The sequence below is a fragment of the Staurois parvus genome, unplaced genomic scaffold, assembly GCF_062004578.1.
Source record: "Staurois parvus isolate SC_StPar_1 unplaced genomic scaffold, SC_StPar_1.0 ptg000131l, whole genome shotgun sequence".
NCBI lineage: Eukaryota > Metazoa > Chordata > Amphibia > Anura > Ranidae > Staurois > Staurois parvus.
The window spans coordinates 4,532,311-4,555,334 of record NW_028317927.1 but is presented as its reverse complement, the minus strand read 5'-3'; the positions used below and the strand labels follow the sequence as shown (position 1 = coordinate 4,555,334).

The window sequence follows — 23,024 nt, the reverse complement described above, 5'->3', positions numbered from 1 at the left end:
GGAAAATTGGGGAAAAAAAGCATGAAAAATACAATTACCAACATTACCTACTAAACAGAATAACTTTATTCTTGCAAACTCATTTTAATTAGATTTTTTACAGTACAGTTGTAAGAAAATCACAATATAACAATGTTTTTAATCTTTTTGTGGTAAACAGAAAACTGTATACTTAATCACTGCTTAGAACAGCAGGTTTTCATCTATAACATCTATAAACTCCCCACAGGGGTCTTCTCCTTAGAGAAAGTCCAAAAAATGACTCTGAAAGTTATCTCCTATCCCTTAGGAGATTGTAATAAACTATTTAAGAAGAAAAAAAATACAGCTTGGACTATCAAACAAAACAAAGTGGTCTGTTATAAATTAAGAGTCACAAAGCTTCATCTAGGAATTTAGAATGTGGCAACAACCAACACTCCGCAATATTATTGACTGAGGACAACCATCACATTAATAATCAGGCTTCGGCAGGGTGAAAACAGCAAGTGTGTATCTGCACAGATCACCCAAGGTTTAGGGGCTGCTTGGACACAAAAGAGAATTGTTAACTCTTTTCTGCATTGTTGATCAAATTGGTGGTATGTAAAAGCTGACAATGAGTATGTCTGGTTTACAGCAGTAATCACATGTAAGGTGCCCAGCCTAGGTACATTTGGCTCAAAAGGTTTTCGTCAGTAGCTTCTTGAATCAAATAGTGAACATGTCCTTCAATAGACAGTGGAAGGCCTTTGATACGATTCCTAGTCTTTATAACACCTTGCAGCCTCTGTTCAATGTCAAGCACATGGGTTTTAGCCTGAAAACAAAGCGGAAATATTTTTTACTTTGATTTTCCTTTTCAAAAGTCAGGAAGTATGCTTTAAAGTAAACATTACTATTTTATTAAAACCTACAATCTGTGGGAACTAAACAACAATATACACTTAGACTATGTTGTAATCCACATCTGGGAACCAATAACAGCCACCTCCAGGTGCCAGCACATACAGTGCATTCAGAAAGTGCTCAGACCCCCTTCACTTTTTTCAATGTCATGTTGCAGCCTGATACTACAGTTGTTTAAACTCATTTTATTCCTCATTTATCTACACTCAGTACCTCATAATACAAAGCAAAAACAGAATTTCAGAAATGTCTGTAAATGTATTAAATAAAAAAACTGAAATATCACACTGGCTTAAGTATTTAGACCCTTTACAACAACACTTGAAATTTAGCTCCCATTTCTCTTAATAGTTGCTGAGGTGTTTCTACACCTTGCATGGAGTCATCTGTGGTAAATTAAATTGGCTGGATATGATTTAGAAAGGCACACTTTTCTATAAAAGGCCTTACAGCTGACAATGCATATCGATTCTCCATTTTGGTTTTCCTCTGTGCCAGTCCTGGATAAAGTAGTTCAAGCAACTTCCACTAAAGGCCTTATTTCTATTACCTACTTAGCCCAGCAAATTTCATAAATTCCATCTGCCCTCTAGAGTAAAGTGGGAACAGGATATAGGGCCCAGTTCTAACACTGCTTGGGAGGAAATCCTTCAGGCAATCCCTTTTATCTCACTTTCCTCTTCACATAGGTTTACTCAAATTTTTATTTTCCATAAGATTTATCGTACCCTGGAATTTGTGTGTGCTATTGGCTTTAAAGCTGACCCAGTTTTTCCTTGATGTGGTAATCCGGGGTCCTCGATACACCTATTATGGCGTTGCCCAAAACTCCAGAAGTATTGAGCAGAGGTTGTGGGTACTCTTAATGGGTTATTAGATATGAATCTTCCAGTAGATCCTCTTAAATGTCTATAGCAGAGCCATACAAAGCCACATGCAGACAAAGTGAAACACACACAGGGCACACAGTAAAACAGCACACAGTTAACCCTTTGATGGCCCCAGATGTTAACCTCTTCCTGCCCAGTGCCATTAGTACAGTGTCAGTGCTTTTTATTAGCACTGATCAGTGTATTAGTGTCACTGGGCATGTCAGTGACAGTCAGTTCCCGCCCAGTGTCAGAATCCCTGCCGCAAGTCGCTGATCGCTACCCTTACTAGTATAATAAAAAAAATTCCAGTATATATACCACCATTTGTAAACACTATAACTTTCATGTAAACCAATTAAATTACACGTATTGGGATTTTGTTTTTGTTTTAGCAAAGATGTAGCAGAAAACGTTTTGGCCTAAATTTATGACAAAATTAGATTTTTAAAATTTTTTTGCTGGACATGTTTAATAGCAAAACATCAAAAATATAGTTTCTTTCCCTCCAAATTGTCGGTCTTTTTTCGTTTATAGCGCAAAAAATAAAAACCGCACAGGCGATCAAATACCACCAAAAGAAAGCTTGAATTGTGGGAAAAAAAGGACATAAATGTCATTTGGGTGCAGTGTTGCATGACCACGCAATTGCCAGCTAAAGTAACGCAGCACCGTAATGAAAAAAATGGCCTGGTCAGGAATTGCCTGCAGAGTTCAGAGACAGGTTTATTGCAAGCAAAAGATCTTGGGAAGGCTACAAAAAACATTCTGCTGCACTGAAGGTTCCCAAGAGCACAGTGGCCTCCTTAATTCTCAAGTGGAAGAAGTTTAGCACAACCAGGACTCTTCCAAGAGCTGGTCGCCCAGCCAAACTAAGCAACCAGGGCAGAAGGGCCTTAGTAAGAGAGGTGACCAAGAACCCGATAACTGAGCTCCAGAGATCCTCTATGGCAGCGGTTCTCAACCTGGGGGTCGCGACCCCTTTGGGGGTCGAACGACCATTTCCCAGGGGTCGCCTAAGACCATCGGAAAACACATATTTCCGATGGTCTTAGGAACCGAGACACCGCTGCAGTCTCCGGCGATGTGTGGGCGGGATGATACGCTGCTGTCACCTGGCCACACCTCCGGGATCGCTCAGCAGCTCCGCCTCCTCGCCGCTGATTGGCCACCGGAACTGTAGCTCTGGAGAGGCACACAGGCGGCCAATCACCGGCGAGGAGGTGGAGCTTGGAGAGGAGGAGCCGAGCGGCAGCGCGCGTACATCAAAGAAGACCGAGGGAGCTGCCGGAGCGAGTGAAGAGGAGAGCGGCCAGAGAAGGAAGACAGCTGACAGGTAAGTGAGAGAGCGAGCCCAGGCTGGAGCAGGGGTCAGCAAGGTAAGTATCATTGGTGTCAGTGGGAGGAATAGTGCCCCATCATTTGTGTCACTAATACCAACGATGGGGCACTATTCCTCCCCCCACTGACACCAACGATGGGGCACTATTCCTCCCCCCACTGACACCAACGATGGGGCACTATTCCTCCCCCAACTGACACCAACGATGGGGCACTATTCCTCCCCCAACTGACACCAACGATGGGGCACTATTCCTCCCCCCACTGACACCAACGATGTGGCACTATTCCTCCCCCCACTGACACCAACGATGTGGCACTATTCCTCCCCCCACTGACACCAACGATGGGGCACTATTCCTCCCCCCACTGACACCAACGATGGGGCAGTATTCCTCCCCCCACTGACACCAACGATGGGGCAGTATTCCTCCCCCCACTGACACCAACGATGGGGCAGTATTCCTCCCCCCACTGACACCAACGATGGGGCACTATTCCTCCCCCCACTGACACCAACGATGGGGCACTATTCCTCCCCCCACTGACACCAACGATGGGGCACTATTTCCCCCCCCCCTGACCCCAACGATGGGGCACTATTCTCCCCTCCACCACACTGACATCAATGATGGGGCACTATTCCTCCCACTGACACCAATGATGGGGCACTATTCCTCCCCCCACTGACACCAACGATGGGACACTATTTCCCCCCCCCCCTGGCCCCAATGATGGGGCACTATTCTCCCCTCCACCACACTGACATCAATGATGGGGCACTATTCCTCCCACTGACACCAATGATGGGGCACTATTCCTCCCACTGACACCAATGATGTGGCACTATTCCTCCCACTGACACCAATGATGTGGCACTATTCCTCCCACTGACACCAGTGATGGGGCACTACTCCCACTGACACCAGTGATGGGGCACTACTCCCACTGACACCAGTGATGGGGCACTATTCCTCCCACTGACACCAATGATGGGGCACTACTCCCCCCACTGACACCAATGATGGGGCACTACTCCCCCCACTGACACCAATGATGGGGCACTATTCCTCCCACTGACACCAATGATGTGGCACTATTCCTCCCACTGACACCAGTGATGGGGCACTACTCCTCCCACTGACACCAGTGATGGGGCACTACTCCCCCCACTGACACCAGTGATGGAGCACTACTCCCCCCACTGACACCAATGATGGGGCACTACTCCCCCCACTGACACCAATGATGGGGCACTACTCCTCCCACTGACACCAACGATGGGGCACTATTCCTCCCACTGACACCAACGATGGGGCACTATTCCTCCCACTGACACCAACGATGGGGCACTATTCCTCCCACTGATACAAACGATGGGGCACTATTCCTCCCACTGATACAAACGATGGGGCACTATTCCTCCCACTGACACCAACGATGGGGCACTATTCCTCCCACTGACACCAACGATGGGGCACTATTCCTCCCACTGACACCAACGATGGGGCACTATTCCTCCCACTGACACCAACGATGGGGCACTATTCCTCCCACTGACACCAACGATGGGGCACTATTCCTCCCACTGACACCAACGATGGGGCACTATTCCTCCCACTGACACCAACGATGGGGCACTATTCCTCCCACTGACACCAACGTTGGGGCACTATTCCTCCCACTGACACCAACGATGGGGCACTATTCCTCCCACTGACACCAACGATGGGGCACTATTCCTCCCACTGACACCAACGATGGGGCACTATTCCTCCCACTGACACCAACGATGGGGCACTATTCCTCCCACTGACACCAACGATGGGGCACTATTCCTCCCACTGACACCAACGATGGGGCACTATTCCTCCCACTGACACCAACGATGGGGCACTATTCCTCCCACTGACACCAACGATGGGGCACTATTCCTCCCACTGACACCAACGATGGGGCACTATTCCTCCCACTGACACCAACGATGGGGCACTATTCCTCCCACTGACACCAACGATGGGGCACTATTCCTTCCACTGACACCAACGATGGGGCACTATTCCTCCCACTGACACCAACGATGGGGCACTATTCCTCCCACTGACACCAGTGATGGGGCACTATTCCTCCCACTAACACCAGTGATGGGGCACTATTCCTCCCACTGACACCAGTGATGGGGCACTATGCATCCCACTGACATCAGTGATAGGGCACTATTCCTCCCACTGATACCAACAATGGGGCACTATTCATCCCACTGACATCAGTGATGGGGCACTACTCCTTCCACTGACACCAATGACATGGCACTACTCCTCCCACTGCAAAATTACAGTTATGAAGTAGCAATGAAAATAATTTTATGGTTGGGGGTCACCACAACATGAGGAACTGTATTAAGGGGTCGCGGCATTAGAAAGGTTGAGAACCACTGCTCTATGGAGATGGGACAAAGTTCCAGAAAGACAACCATCACTGCAGCTCTCCACCGATCTGGGCTTTATGGCAGAGTGGCTGCCATGAATTTAAACAACTGTAATATCAGGTTGCAACATAAGAAAATTGAAAAAAAGTGAAGGGGATTTAAATACTTTCTGGCTTAAGCAGTGGAAATCAACATAGCCCAATAGACATTTACGAGGATCCACTGGAAGATTCATATCTAATAGTCCATTAAGTGTGCCCACAACCTCTGCCCAATATCTCTGGAGTTTTTGGCAACACCCTAATGGATGTATCAAAGACCCTGAATTACCACATCAAGGACAATCTGGGTCGGCTTTAAAGCCAATAGTACACAGAAATTCCAGGGTACTGTACACCCTATGGAGAATAAAAATTTGGGAAAACCTATGTAAAGAGGAAAGTGAGACGAGGGATTGCCCGAAGGATTTCCTCCCAAACAGTGTTAGAAATGGGCCCTCTATCCTGTTCCCACTTTACTCTAGAGGGCAGATGGAATTTATGAATGGAGCTCTCTAACAGGGCTAAGTAGGTAACAGAAATAAGGCCTTTAGTGGAAGTTGCTTGAACTACTCTATTCAGCACTGGCACCCGGGGGAAATTAAACTGGAAAATCAATATGCATTATGAAAACAGAATGACAGTATGAAACTGTGAGGCCTTTTATAGAGAGGTGTGTGCCTTTCTAAATCATGTCCAATCAACTTAATTTAACACAGATGGACTCCAACCAAGGTGTAGAAATATCTCAGCAACGATTAAGAGAAATGGGAGGCACCTGAGCTAAATTTCAAGTGTTGTTGCAAAGGGTCTGAATACTTATGCCAGTCTTTTTCTTATTTTTAATAAATTCACAGACATTTCTAAAATTCTGTTTTTGCTTTGTGATTATGAGGTACTGAGTGTAGATTAATGAGGGAAAAAAAAATGACTATAACCACATCCCCACCACACTATAGCAGAAATACTGCTACAGGGCGGCAGGGGTGCGCAAAATCATTTATATATATATATACGTGATTTCGCATTTCTAGGTAGCGGGCGTGCGCCCTACCCGCGCTGCCATTCGCGGCTGTCAATTATCGGGTCCCGGACGGCAGTTATTAGGCAGCACCCGGTGATTTCCGACGATCACAGTCCTCCCTCCCTGTCAGCTCGGGCACACTGCTCTTTTTTTTTAGCAAAGATATTTCACAGAATACATTTTGGAATAAATTTATGATGAAATTTGATTTTTTTTTATTTTTTTACTGGACATGTTTAATAGAAAAAAGTCAAAAATATTGTTTTTCCTCAAAATTGTCTTTTTTTTTTTTTTTATAGCACAAAAAATAAAAACCGCACAGGCGATCAAATACCACTGAAAGAAAGCTCAATTCGTAGGGAAAAAAAGGACGTAAATTTCATTTGGGTGCAGCATTGCATGAACGCGCAATCGTCAGTTAAAGTAACGCAGCGCTGTAACGCAAAAAATGGCCTGGTCAGGAAGGGGGGTAAATCCTCAGGAGGGCAAGTGGTTAAACAACTGTGGTATCAGGCTGCAACATAACAAAATTGAAAAAAGTGAAGGGGGTCTGAATACTTTCTAAAAGCACTGTATCTTCGGCTATCTTCAAATTGCTGCAAATATGAAGAACAGGCATCTGACAAACCTGTGCACACAAATGACATCTGACAAATGTTTTTTTAACCCCTTCCCGTTGCCGCATCAGGCCCTTTAACTGGATCGAAATGTCATAAAGGGGAGGTGGGCATTCCAATCATGTGACTGCTGTGATTGGCTGTCACGATTAGAAAGCTCCCAATCGCATGCATTGGGAGCTTTCTGCTACATTAGTTGCTGTTCTGGGTGCATGCAGCGAGCGTGCTCTCAGCACAATATATTATTTAAAAATGGACGCATATATGCGGCTGCTTGGTGTTAAAGCCCACCTATGCACGTCAGTAGGAACAGATTAAGATTTATTCATAAGCATGAACTGTGCAGCCACAATAAAAAATATTCTGGCTATATGTATTATACATTTAGTTCCAAATATATTTGGACACAGGCACAATGTTCATACTTTTGGCTCTGTATGTCACCAGAATAAATTTAAAACAAAACAATCCAAATGAATTTGAAGTGCAGACTTTCAGCTATAACCATTTTTATACACAGTCCCTCCATTTTCAGAGGCTCAAATGTAATTGGACAAATTAATATAATCATAAATACATATATTTTGTTAAGAATCCTTTACTGGCAATGACTGCCTGAAGTCTGGAACCCATGGATATCATCAAAGACTGGGTTTCCTCCTTTCTGATGCTTTGCCAGGCTCTAACTGCAGCTGTCTTCAGTTGTTCTTTGTTTGTGGTTCTTTCTGCCTTTAGTTTTGCCTTCAGCAAGTGAAATGCATGCTCAATTGGGTTGAGATCAGGTGACTGACTCGTCCATTGCAGAATATTCCACTTCTTTTCCTTCAAAAGCTCCCGGGTTGCTTTTGCAGTATGTTTTGGATCATTGTCCATCTGTACTGTGACGCGCCGTCCAATCAACTTAATTTGGCTGAATCTGGGCTGACAGTATATCTCTAAACACTGCAGAAGTCATTCAGCTGCTTCTGTCTTCTGTCACATCATCAAGAAACACCAATGACCTAGTGCCACTGGAAGCCATGCATGTCCATGCCATCACACTGCCTCCACCAAGTTTTACAGGTGACGTTGTGTGCTTTGGATCATGAGCAGTTCCAAGCCTTTTCCACACTTTTTTCTTCCCGTCATTTTGGTACAAATTAATCTTAGTTTAATCCATCCAGAGAATGCTTTTCCAGAACTGGTCTGGATTTTTTAGATTTTTTTTGGCAAAGTCTAATCTGGCTTTGCTATTCTTCAGTCTTATGAATGGTTTGCACCTTGTGGTGAACCCTTTGTATTTGCTCTTGTGAAGTCTTCTCTTGATCCTTGACTGACAATGATACGCCCACCTGCTGGAGAGTGTCCTTCACTTGCATGGATTCGGTTTTTCTTTACCATAGAGAGGATCCTGCGATCATCCACCTCTGTTGATTTGGCCACTCCTAATGTTGCTGCTCTTTGATGGTTTTGTTTAGTTTTTGAAGCCTTACAATGACCTGTTTCACTTGCATGGACAGCTCCTTTGAACGCATGATGTAGGTTCACAGCAATAGATTCCAAATGCAAATACCACACTTAGAATCAACTACAGACCTTTTACCTGCTTAATTGATAAATAAATATCAAAGAAGTAGCCCACACCTGGCCATGAAACAGCTTTTGATTCAATTGTTTAATTACTTTTAGTCCCTTGAAAAAAGAGGGGATGGCTACTCTTAAGAGCTGTAATTCCTAAACCCCTCCTCCAATTTGGATGTACATACCCTCAAATTAAACATGAGAGTGCGCACTTTCAGCCCATATCCATTATATAACTATAACTTGAATATGGTTTGGTAAATACCTGAAAAAAAAACTAAAATAGTTTCAAAATATATATGACCTAACTGTAAATACAGTACATCCCCTGGTACATACATAGACATTTTCAGCTACACAGTACAAACCTTTTCATTGACAACTTCTCCAGTCTCATTAGCTTGAACTTTAGTACCCCCACGAGCAGGTTTGCTCCATTCCACCAAAGGATCATGCAGGAATGGTTTTAGTACACTGGAAAACAATAGTAATGTGCTTTTATATATGTGTTTTAGCAAGAAACATATAAAACAACCCAAAGTGCCTATTTATAAAGTAGCAAACAAGTAAACCACGCCATTTATATTTTCATGTACTGCAGACATTTATAAAATTGTATTTTTGTACATACTGTAAAATCTATTTCTTGGAGTTCTTTGAGGGACAAATGAATCCAGATACAGCCAGGTTATACTGCTGCCCACAGAAAGACTGGACAATGATAAACAGAAAAATAAGCCTAGTATAACCCCTTCTACTGCCAGAATGTCTCAGTTTTGTGGCAAAGCAGTACACATTTACTGGTCTCACACCTATGGAGTGTAAACCTCCCCTCCATTGCAAACTGGAAAAAGGAGGTGGGGGCCTATTTCTGATATCTGGGAAACAATCCTATAGTTTGTTCAGTTGATGTCGATCAACCCTTCGCATGGGCTGGCTCTTCTACTTATTTAACATATTTGTACAGTATTGGTTGTAGCCAAAGGGAGTGTGTGCACCGCCCCAATTGCTTCTAAACCCCCTTGGAAACCGGCCCCTGCCCCCCCCCCCTTCCCCAATATCCATGTATCCTGGGCACCACTTGCCTATCTGCGTGCCTGGGACAAGCATGGTGTGTGCCGCCAGGTGGAAGAGAGGAAGCTGAACGGACATGCTTCTACTCCCCAACTCTTCTTCTTGCTGTCCTGGAAGTGAGTGTAAAGAATCTAAAGCAATGCAACTTGAAATTCACTGGAGCACAGGTGAGACATTCAGGTCTAAAATACTTATTAAAGAGAACCTGTCACCAAAATATCATCATATAGGAGATTTTTTGTCCCCAATGTGATGAAAAAAAAAGGTTAGGTAGAAAAAAAACTGCAAAACATTAAAAAGCTACAACCAAGCACATAAAATCCCCCCCAAAATTTTTGCGGTCCCCCTATATGCACGCATGCATGACTGTAAACACGTGTCAGGGGTGCCCATGCACAAAATGGTTGATTTCAATACACACTAAATATCATTGCGCATGCCAGTGTTAGAACAATAATTCTAGCACCAGAGCTCCTGCGTAATTCTGTAGGGGTTTTTGAAGTGTTTCCTATAGAAAATATAGGGTACTGAAATTTTCTGCCATTTCGCCGGCCCACGCAATTTTAAGGTTTGACATATTGGGCATCTATTTACTTATCTTTTTGTTTTACAAAAAAATTGGGTAGTTTATTGAGTTTGTATGTCCTAAAAATTAACTGTAGTGTATTTTTTACTGAAATGTTGTGCTTCCTAGACCTTTGTGTTATTATTGTGTAAGATAAAAAATTGGAACCACCACTATTCTCTAGGACAGTGTTTCTCAACTGGGGTTCTGCAGCAATCTGTCCGTCACTTACAAGCAGCTAACACGTAAATCACATCCCCTCTGCTTCTTTGCACACAGTTACACAAACAAGTGGCTCTGCTTGCGTAGCTGAGCAGTGCTGCTCCCCGCTGGCCCCTCCTCCACACCTTTCCATCCTGGGTGCTTGTATGTGACAGCACCCAGGATGGACAGGAAGAGAGAATTGGAGGAGAGGCATGGCAGAAGAGTCAGAAGAAGAGGACCTGCTTAGATCTGCAAATGAAATGACCGCTGCCCTGCCATTTACCCTCAAGCTCATGTAAGGTTGCCTGATCCCTTGCGCCATAATTCCATCTAAGGTGCTGTGATCCCTTATGCCCTAATCCCATGTAAGGTGCTCTGATTCCATGCAAGGTCCCCTGTTCCCATGTAAGTATCTGTGATCCCATGTGCCCTAACCCCATGTAAGGTGCTGTGATCCCATGTGCCCTAACCCCATGTAAGGTGCTGTGATCCCATGTGCCTTAACCCCATGTAAGGTGCTGTGATCCCATGTGCCCTAACCCCATGTAAGGTGCTCTGATCCTATGTAATGTGCTGTGATCCCATGTGCCCTGACCCCATGTAAGGTGCTCTGATCCTATGTGCCCTGACCCCAAGTGTCATGATACCATGTAAGGTGCTCTGATCCTATGTGCCATGATCCCAAGTGTTATGATACCATGTAAGGTGCTCTGATCCCATGTGCCCTGATCCCATGTAAGGTCCTCTGATTTCATGTGCCCTGATCACAAGTGAGGTGCTCTGATCCTATGTAATATGCCCTGCTGTGTGTTCCATTATGTGCCCTGCCCACATGTAATGTGCCCTCCTGACCCCCCTGTACTTTCCCCTCCTGACCCCACGTACACTGCTTATCTTAAGTTTGACCCAGAATTGAGCATCCATGCAGAAAAAAGCAAGCACAAGTTTTACAATAAACAGGTGTATTTTAATATTGATTCTATTGTTTAATGTGTTTTAATCAACAGCTTGCTGATCACACCAAGATCTCAAACTTTTTGCAAAGGTCAAAAGGTTGAGAAACCCTGCTCTAGGGTGTCTGCTTTCAGAAAATATATAATGTTTGGGGGTTTATGTAATCTTCAGGCCTAAAATGATTTAAATGTGTGTGCGGAAAACTCAAAAAGAGCTCTGGCACCTAAAGGATTAACCCTTTCCCACTCCATAAGTCATTAGTGTTGTAACACACAATGCAGCATGACTAAGAAATAAATTGGAGGGTGGCCTATGTCCTGAACTGTACTCTAACATATGGAATTTACAGGTAAAGTCAAAATTCTTCTTATGGTACTCGTACAATACAGGACACACACTGAGTATTCATAGACCCTGGGGTGTCCCCCAGCAATGGATGAGAAAGGAGGGCAACAACTAGACAGAAACTGTGCCAACAGGCCCAACAACATAAGGGTCAACAGACTCAACAGAGCGCCACTACAAGAACCTTACGGTCCACAGGCTGCATTCACAGAAGGTTGGATGTTCACTTATTACCCCAAAATCAAAAGTAATGCCATAGTTCAAGTATCATAGATAAGCACAATATAGATATAGAAGTAAATAATCTGTATAAACCTTAACAAAAATATATACTTCAGAGACATAACACTGGGGACAATAAAGTGTCAGCATATGCCACTGCAGGACATATATTTTCAAGTTTCATAAAGGGAAAAGCAGAGGGAGGAGAGGGGTGGGAATGAGGAAAAATAAGTAAAAAGGGATGGGGGGTTGTGGGAGAAGAACAGGGGGGTGTCAAACACAGTTCAATCATGCTGACCAGATTATATCATATTTGGCTGGACAGCCTGTGTTCATATAAAGCAATTGGTATAGAGGAAGTGCAGACCTACCAGCTGAACACCAATTAAAGTAGGAGGGTGGGGCAGTAAGTTTCCATTTGAGTAGGATGTCCCTCTTGGCATAGCAGGATGTGTAGAACAACAGTAGTTTATCATGTTTTGCGATACGGATAGAGTTGTAAAGAACTAGCAACAGAATCAAAGGATCTGCGGTCAATGATACCCTTAGAGCCTTTGTCAACTTGTTTCCAGTACTCAAAGATCTTAGGGCAGCCACACATGTGATGGAAGGTGCCATTGGTATTAAGACAATTGTAACAATTGTTACAGAGTGGAGAAAGAGAAGAATTGATAGGATGCAACCTCTGGGAGGCATAATATATCCTGTGCAAACACTTCAGTTGAGCAAATTTATTCCTAGCAGAGATCATCAATTTTGCATATTGGGCCACTCCTCCTCAGAAAAAGCAGAGATGTCACATTGTCATTCCTGGAAAAGCAAACGTGTCTTAACACCATGGTGAATTGAGAGGTAGGCTTGAGGGGAGGGGCTTGTTAAAACTGGAGAGACTGGAAGGTCCTCAGGAGAGATTCCAGAGAGCTCTGCTGAAGGGCAGGTGCTTGGGAAAATTGAACCCTAGAAGTAGTTGAAGGTACCTAAACAAGTAGTGTTTAGGAAGGTCAAAGTTTGTCTTTAATAAGTCAAAGAATCGGAGTTCTGACGAGAAAATATGTCTAAAATTATGGATACCTGCTCTCTTCCAAATCAAGGGGTCAGGGATGCTAGAAAGGTGAGGGTGCGTGGCACGATCATAAGGAGAGGTATTTAGAGACCAGGGGACAGGAGGTCTATTAGACTCTTGATATCTCCCCTGCTCTTGAAAGCATCTCATCAAACACAGATCTGTCTGATCGGATTCTTTCCTGGCTGTACCGGCCAGGGAAAGACAGCACTGAAATCCTGCAAAATCCTTGTCACTTCTGGCTTCATTCATCACAGAGGAGATCAGAGAATGAATGATTCTATGTCTCCTCTGTGGGCAGCCAACCCGACCGATTACGGAGGTCCCAGGCTGAATGGGAGAGCCTGGGAACAGTGGTGAGCAGTGGAAGGGTTGTTGTAGGAAGGGCTCCGCAACACTGTAAATATGATCACTTTTACAGGAAAGCCAATCGCTGGCTAAAAAAAACTGATGCCAGAATCGTGGCTGCAGTCATGATCCTGGTATAACCGCTTGCTGACCTGGATGTTTATATGCCTGTGCTGGGCAAGAAGCGGTCAAACAAATCATGAAAACATGTTTACAGGCAAAAGAAAGTAATCACGTTGTAAAAGTCCAACACCCACTCAACCCTTTAATGATGAGCTTGCACACTGCAATCTCCTTCAAGAAAAATGTATTTCAAACATCAGTGTTAGTAGGATTACTGGTCCTTTTAAGGTTTTTTTTTTTTTTTTTTTTAAATGTATAAAAGTGTGCCAAGCTCATCATCTACATACAGAAAAAGAAGGTACATTATCATGGATAACATTACAGAGAAGTATGCATTTACCTCATAAGTGGTTCTCTCTGGTCTCTCATCAGTCTCATGGTCACTTCGCAGGCACGTCTGAAAAGACCTTCTGTACCCATAGGACCCATTCCATTAACCATGTTATGTGTCAGCCGGAATGGGACAATTTCTGGAACTTCAAATGTTTCACCCTAATAAAAAACAACTTATCAACATACCACAAGATAATTTATACAAACATTATAATCTTTAGAACTTAGTTTAGAAACAAACTCTAAAGAGTTTATATGAAGCGTCCTACAGAGTACTGGGATCTCTGTCACTGATATGACAGAGGTTTCCATTTAGGCACCAAGCATGCAGACCCCACAGACAAAAGCCCCTTTATTATTTTTTTTTATTTTACTAGAGCTGCTGCCAGAGCAATTGTGCAGTAGGCTGACTGCACAGCAGTATGCAAAGGCAATGTTTTCCTTTCTTTTGTGCCATGCATTGCAAGTGTTCTTTATGTGAATGTACTGTAATGTTTATAGCTCTTCAACTTAACTGGTCACATCCACCAAGGTGTATAAATTAACAAAACCCAGGCACAAAGTACCACTGCGCGTCTACAAATCAGTTCCTTGGGGATGGGAGGACCCCAGATCCTGGGAAGAAGCCCCAAGATTAAGTCATGTCCTCCTTTAGTGCAAACTCAGCCCCCTTCATTAACCAATTCAATACCGGGCAATTTTACACCTTCCTGCCAAGGCCAGTTTTCAGGTTTCAGCGCTCTCACACTTTGAATGACAATTGCGCGGTGCATACAACACTGTACCCAAACTAAAATTTTATCATTTTCTTCACACAACTAGAGCTTTCTTTTGGTGGTATTTAATCACCGCTGGGGTTTTTATTTTTTGCTAAATTAACAAAAAAAGACCAACAATTTTGAAAAAAAAACACATTTTTCTTTGTTTCTGTTATAAAAGTTTACAAATAAATAATTGTTCTTCATAAATTTAGGTCGAGATGTATTCTGCTACATGTCTGGTGAAAATAACCCAAATTAGGATGTATTATTTAGTTTGTAGGAAAGTTATAGAGTTCACAAACTATGGTTTATATCTGAAAATTGATCAATCCTGAAGTACTGACAGCCAATCTAATTTCTTCAGGTCCAAGAATGTCAGAACAGTACAGATATCCCCCAAATGACCCCTTTTTGTAAAGTAGACAGTCCGACGTACTTCATTAGAGGAATGGCGGGTTTTTTGAAGTTGCATTTTTTTTGTCATAATTTTTCGGAAAATGAAAAAATTAAAAAAATTATTTTCACCATTTTTTTTTTTTATACTGTCACCAGTGCAGTACAGCATCATCATATAACTGGCATGGCGGTGATCAGGGACACTGACTGATGACAGTATGAAAAAAGAATATATGTATATTTTTTCTTTATTTTTATTTTTTTTATTATTTTTAATTTTTTATTACTTTTTTTATTTTTTTAAGATTTTTTTTTTTATATTTCACTATGACCAAAGTAGTACAATGATACCATAGTAACATTGTACTACTTTGGGGAATTGATCAGTATTTTTTTTTTTTTTTTTTTTTTTTACACAGTTTGCTTATAGCAAAGAATTACTTTGCTATAAGCAAGCATTTACCTGAATGACATCGATTCATTCAGGGTTTTTTTCTTTTTTTTTTTTTTGTGCTTAGCTGTGATTTGGTCACAGCTAAACACATGACATGTGCATGTGATCGCTGTGACCATTCACAGCTAGACACTAGTATACAATGGATGGCATGAATGAAGCCATACATTGTATACAACTATCATGTAACCTGCTGTGATTGGTCACAGCAGGTCACATGGTACTGGCAACGGGGGCCGGTACTCAGATCTGTCATCGGCCTTGTCCAAGGTACATGGCCGGTGACAGATCGCGCTGCTGCGTGGCTCTGCAAGCGCGAAAACTGCGCATGTGCGGGAGGACGCCAAATGGCGTCCACCCCAGAAATCTAGTGCATTTTTGCGGCCGCCAAAGGCCATTGGCCGGGCGGCAAATGGTTAAATTACTGGGTGTGATACTTGACAGATAAATTACAGCAGGTTGGGCGTAGCATCAGGAGAGGCTTAGTTCCTTCCTGCCAGCCCTGGCATTCTTTTAAAAAGTTATGAATGCTGGGGTGGGAGAAAGATTGACTGATCACTTGATCACTGTAATTGGCTGTCACAGTGCTCACGTGATCAAAGTTGGGTACCAATGGCTATCGATCAGTAGTGGGGACCAAGAGCTGTCTTTCACAGCTAGGTCTCTGTGCTGGGAGCAGGCAGTGAGTGTGCACTCATCATAGAAACACTGGCTGCCCCACAACCAATACACTATATTGCCAAAAGTATTAGGACACCCTTCCAAATCATTGGATTCAGGTGTTCCAATCACCTCCATGGCCACAGGTGTACAAAATGAAACGACTAGGCATGCAGCATGTTTGTACAAACATTTGTAAAAGAATGGGTCGCTATCAGGAGTTCAGTGAATTCAAGCGTGGTACGTGATAAATTGCCACCTGTGCAATAAGTCCATCCATGAAATTTCCTTGCTACTGCAATTATAAGAAAGTGGAAGCAACTGGGAATAACCGCAACTCAGCCACGAAGTGGTAGGCTATGTAAAATGACAGAGCGGGGTCAGTGCATAGTGTGCAGAAGTAGTCAACTGTCTGCCGAGTCACTTGCTAAAGACCTACAAACTTCGTGTGGCCTTCAGATTAGTGCGTAGAGAGTTTCACTGAATGGGTTTCCATAGCTGAGCAGCTGCAACCAAAGCCTTACATCACGAAGTGCGACACAAAGCGTCAGATGCAGTGGTTAAAAGCATGCCCCCCCACTGGACTCTAGAGCAGTGGAGACGTGTTCTCTGAAGTGAAAAATCATGCTTCTCTGTCTGGCAATCCGATGGACATGTCTGGGTTTCATGGAAGCCAGGAGAAGGGTACTTGCCTGACTGCACTGTGCCAAGTGTAAAGTTTGGTGTAGGGGGGATTATGGTGTGGGGTTGTTTTTCAGGGGTTGAACTTGGCTCCTTAGTTCTACTGAAGGGAACTCTTAAGGCATCAACATACCAAGACATTTTGGACAATTTCATGCTCCCAACTTTGAGGTTATAGTTTGGGGATGGCCCCTTCCTGTTCCAACATGACTGCACACCAGTGAAAAAAAACAAGGTCCATAAAAACATGGATGAGCGAGTTTAGGGTGGAGGAACTTGACTAGCCTGCACCTCAACCAGACCTCAACCTAATAGAACACCTTTGGGATGAATTAAAGCGGAGAATGCGAGCCAGGCCTTCTCGTCCAACATCAGTGCCTGAACTCACAAATGCGCTTCTGGAAGAATGGTGAAACATTCCCATAGACACACTCCTAAACCTTGTAGACAACTTTACCAATAGAGTTGTAGCTGTTATAGCTGCAAAGGCTGGGCCAATTCAATATTAAACCCTACGGACAAAGACTGGGATGCCATTAAAGTTTATGTGCATGTAAAGGCAGGCATCCCAATACTTTTGGCAACATAGTGTTTGTGCAGGTGGTAGTAAACTGATTAATCTCAAGTTGAGTCTCAAATACAGGGTCCATGCAAATCACAAAGACACTGATCATAAGCATAGAAAAATGTCTGCATTTTTAAAGTACAGTATATAGGCAGGGCCTTTAAAATGGATATTTGTCCTGGGGTAAAGAGTTTCTATTCACCTGTAAGAATGGATCTTAGACCAGGTTTGAAGGCCTAAATACATACTGTAAATGTTAAGTGCCTCATATAATTAAAAAACATTAATTCTATTGATTTTATTGTTTGTAAATGCCCCTAGTCAGAATACTTTTGCATAGATGCAGAAATGAAATACCCTACTAAATCCCAGTATGCATAATAATCTATAGTAGACTGTAATGTGTTATTCTGTATACAATTAATACTATACCCATATTACTTGCATGACCTGACTATAGAATGGATTGATTCACAAAAAAAAAAAAACACATTCTCACAGTATAACAAAGAAAAAATGTCATTTTCCACGTCATGTAAGTTTAGTTCATGATTTGGTGATTTACACTTGTGTACCTTGTTAAAGAGACAGTTGAAATCTACATGGACACACTCTCCTGTGAGAGAATCAAATAGAATATTCTCTCCATGGCGATCTCCAAGGCCTAAGATATAGCCAACCATAGACATCACAGCTGTGGAGCGGCAGTACGCTGATCTGCTGTTGTACCTAGAAACATTTTTACAGGCAGATTAGAATATCTTCGTAGATTAGTCCCTAAAAACCTTTATATATAGTTAATTTAGAATTCCAGATCAAACAGATTATTTAATGCCCTGGCTCAATTAACACTCAAGTATATTTATAGGTAAGATGATTAAAGTCTCGTATACACAATGAGAATATCGGATGAAAAATAATGCTTTCAGAGCGATCGTCCGATAATCTGATCGTTAATACACAACTTTCGAGAGCCGATCACAACAGTCCATGCAGAATTGTCTAAAGTGACAAGAACAAAATTTTTTTTCGTATGATAACAGAATGAACAATGTTTGTTTAATCAGTGCAGTATTCGCCTGTAAAAAATATTTAAAAAAAAATAAGTGACCAAGCATGCTCGGAAACGAAAGAATACATCATTTTTGAAGTTGTATTCTATCTTAAGAGAATTTTCGTAACTTTAGTAACCTCTCCATTTTTGATATGAGACTAGCATGCAAAAACAAAAAGAAAAACGGACAATCATTCATCCAATATTCTCAGCATGTGTACGAGGCATAACAATGTACAAATACACTTTTCAGTTGTCCTTTGAAGAAGCCATTTATACTATAAAAATATATCTATGAAACAATGGCTAGTGTAGTTTACAATTTAGTACTGGTAAGTATAGAATATATTCCTCTGTAGAAAAACTGAGCCTGGTCGATTGTTTGAACTATAGCAGGAGCCTATTAATGCTATTTTTAGCTTTATTACTCTATATTGCTACAGAGGACTAAACCCTGTAATGAGATAAATGCTGATGACAAATGCATTACACTACATAACATATCCACAAATACCATGATGTTGGATCAGGAAATGTCTTTAAAAACCACTGATGAAATACAGGTGGGTGACGAGGCAGGAGAGTCTCCTTAAATATCTTCAGCTTATCCTGTAAGGGAGCTCCCTTAGGCAACATACACTGGCGAAGTTCTTTCCCGCTCATGTATATGCCTGGGAAAAGAAACAGAGAGGGACATGGCTAGCATCAATGGATTGTTTTGTGATTACTAGCAAAAAGAGCTGTGATGGAAAGATTAATCAAGAAATCATTTTCCTCTGTGTAGTTTAAGCATAATGATATAGGGAAGCTCAGGACTACCCACTACACAAGAAATGCAGACCATGTTTGCAGCTGAGGATGGCACCATCTTTCTGGCAAGTCACTTCAAGATAATGTTAATTACAGATTGTATTATCATTGCTTTACAAAAACACAAACTTCTCTTTAAAGGGAACCCGTCATGGTGATTCATTAGTCTTGGCACTGCAAACTCCATGCTGATAGAGTCACACACTCCCCTCAACCAAACCATAAACCTTAACGTAAGCTATGAAATTAACCAGTTAATGCCTCCTATCAAAACACAACCCTGAAGTGTAAACTTTACGTGACCCTAACATTAATCCAAACTAGTGTTTTTAAATCTTTTTTCAGTCATGGCGCCCTTGAAAAATATTTTCAGTCTCAAGACACTTCAATTTAAGGCTTGGTTCACATTACTGTGTTTTGAGAACGTGTGCCAAATCACACGACAAATGTACTGCTCTTTAGCAAAGACGCAGGGGTGCCATTAAGTCTGAATGGTACCCCCACGCATTAGCAAACACAACGCATTTTAACGTGCGCCAAAGCAGTTCAGCACAATTTAACCACTTCAGTACAGGGCACTTTTACCCCCTTCCTGCCCAGGCCAATTTTCAGCTTTCAGTGCTTTAACTGAAAATTGATTGGTCATGCAACACTGTGCCCAAATTAAAATTTTATCAGAGCTTTCTTTTGGTGGTATTTAATTACCACTGGGGTATTTTATTTTTTGCTAAATTCAAGAAAAAATAGACAAAAATTTTTAAAACAAATTTAGGCAAAGATTTATTTTGCTACATTTCTTTGGTTTAAATAACCCAAATCAGTATTTATTATTTAGTCTGTAGGAAAGTTATAGATTCCACAAACTATGGTATATATCTACTATAGGCGATCTTTGAAAACTCACTTCTTCAGGGAAGCCTACTCCACCTCCACCTAAGAACTGTACGTGAATCACCTCCACCAGATCATCTCCCGCAGCTATTACCTTTTGTATCATCTCCCCCTTCCTTTAAATTGTAAGCTCCACAAGCAGGGCCCTCACATTCCTTCTGTACTGAAATGTATTGTAATTGTACCGTCTCCCTTATGTTGTAAAGTGCTGTGCAAACTGTTGGCGCCATATAAATCCTGTATAATAATAATATGTCTGAAAATCGATCAATCCTGTACCGACAGCCAATCTAATTTCTTGAGGCCCAAAAATGTCAGGACAGTACAGATATCCCTCAAATCACCCCTTCTTGAAAAGTAGACAGTCCGAGGTATTTAGTGAGAGGCATGGTGAGTTTTTTGAAGTTGCATTTTTTTTCTGTCATATTTTTTGGAAAATGAAGAAATTTGAAAAAACTTTTCACAAATTAGTTTTTTACATACTGTCACCAATGCAGTACAGAGGCATCATATAACTGGTGTGGCGGTGATCAGGGACACTGACTGGTGACAGTTCTTTTTTTAACAATTTTTTTTCATGACACACTGTGACCAGAGTAGTATAATGTTACCATAGTAACATTGTACTACTCTGGGGAAGGGATCAGTATTTTCTTTTTTTACACATTATATGATTGCTTATAGCAAAGAATTGTAACTGAATGAAATTGATTCATTCAGGTTTTTTTGTTGTGATTAGCTCTGATTGGCCACAGCTATGTCACATGACACAGATGGGCTGTGATTTGCCCAGTCTTTACATGTGAACACTGTGACCAATCACAGCTAGTGACACAATTGTATACAATGGATTCCATGAAAGGAATGATTGGTTATAGTGGTCACATGGTACTAGCAACGAGCCAGTACACAGATCTGTCATCGGCTGTGTCTAAGGTACACAGCCTGTGACAAATCTTGTCACAGCGCGGCCCCACGGGCAAGCACGAGTCACAATCCAGAAGGACGTCATATGATGCCCACCCAGATTAATGAGAGTCCCACTCAGCCTTCATTGTACTATTGCCCAGGCAAGAACAGGTTAAAAAAAAAAAAAGTTTGGGGCTTCTTTCCCTGTTTTTTTGTGGGTAGGGCAGTTACACAGATGTAAACCAAACGCTCCTTCACTCATGAGGTTGGGTGATGGTAAAACCACACCATTTAGCTGTCGTCTTTTTTTTTTTTTTAACCACCCCCTGCCCACTCCAACTGCTCACCCTTTAGCTGCAACAAAGGCTGTATACATGCTGCGGCAGTGGCAGGGAATATACCCCCAGGTAAATAAGGTCACCCTGCGGCAAGGTGGTGCAGCATTTGGGGGGTTAAAATGGGGGGGAGGGGGGAGAAGGTGACATATTGCCTCTTCACTGCCTGTCAAATGCCTATGAAAACTGAACTGAGCATGGATGGCTTTTCATAGTAGAGCTACATAAATACACACACAAATACATGCATATAACAGTTTTAAAAATTGTAGTACTGTACCTTCACCCACACTTCTGGGTATTGCACTACAAGGTACTGCCCTGTACGGAGAGGCAGAGAGGAAGACACCTCCCCCTTCCCTGCTCTGCACTTCACTGTTCTTACTGCGCTCCTGCTATGCCAAAGCACAATTCAGCAGAGAAGGAGCTCAAACAGCCTTCTTCAAGCAGAAAGCCATGGCACCCCCTGAAGGGGTTAAAATCAGTCTGTAAATGCAGTAAAGCATGCTTGTTATACTCACTGTGGAACCTAAAGGGTTAAACCTCTACATTGTGTTAAAAGGCTGTTTGATCCTGACTTCTCTGATTCTCCCCTTCTTCCAATGTCCCCCTCTTATCTCCTGATAATACATATGGTGTGGAATCACTCTGTACAAGCTCAGTTTTGGTGTGTATTGCTAGAGAGGTTTTTTATTTTCCTGGGAGAGTGCAAGTGATCACCACATGGCCAATCAGCACTGTCCAGACAGAAGTCAGGGTAAGGGGGGAGTAAACTGTAAATATAAAACTAAAATAATGTGGTTGCATAAGTGTACACACCCTCATAACTGGGGATATAGCTGTGTTCAGAATTAAGCACATTCAAAATCATGTTAAATAGGAATCAGTACACACTTGCCATCATTTAAAGTGCCTCTGATTAACCCCCAAATAAAGTTCAGCTGTTCTAGTAGGTCTTTCCGGACATTTTCTTAGTTGCATCCTACAGCAAAAGCCATGGTCCGCAGAGAGCTTCCAAAGCATCAGAGGGATCTCATTGTTAAAAGGTCAGGAAAAGGGTACAAAAGAATTTCCAAGGAATTAGATACAGTATACCATGGAACACAGTGAAGACAGTCATCACGTGGAGAAAATATGGTGCAACAAAGACGAGAAGAAAGCTGGTCTGGGAGGCTGCCAAAAGGCCTACAGCAACATTAAAGGAGCTGCAGGAATATCTGGCAAGTACTGGCTGTGTGGTACATGTGACAACAATCTCCCGTATTCTTCATATGTCTGGGCTATATGAAGAAAAACATCCAAGTCCGGCTAAATTTTGCAAAAACACATCTGAAGTCTGCCAAACGCATGTGGGAAAATGTGTTATGGTCTGATGAAACCAAGGTTGACCTTTTTGGCCATAATTCCAAAAGATATGTTTGGCACAAAAACAACACCGCGCATTACCAAAAGAACACCATACCCACAGTGAAGCATGGTGGTGGCAGCATCATGCTTTGGGGCTGTTTTTCT

The 23,024-nt window shown here is 42.4% G+C and overlaps 1 protein-coding gene across 1 annotated transcript in view; it reads right to left on the bottom strand.

Annotated features, from left to right (window-relative positions):
• Positions 1–43: 43 nt before the first annotated feature.
• Positions 44–23,024, bottom strand: part of ATR (ATR checkpoint kinase) — a 125,379-nt gene continuing 102,398 nt past the window's right edge. The window contains exons 43-47 of the mRNA XM_089672570.1: positions 19,082–19,238; positions 18,089–18,242; positions 14,004–14,155; positions 9,134–9,239; positions 44–799 (exon numbers count right to left, since the gene is read on the bottom strand). Coding sequence (XP_089528696.1) covers positions 626–799; positions 9,134–9,239; positions 14,004–14,155; positions 18,089–18,242; positions 19,082–19,238 — 743 coding nt within the window. The 3' untranslated portion in view covers positions 44–625. The remainder of the gene's footprint in view (positions 800–9,133; positions 9,240–14,003; positions 14,156–18,088; positions 18,243–19,081; positions 19,239–23,024) is intronic.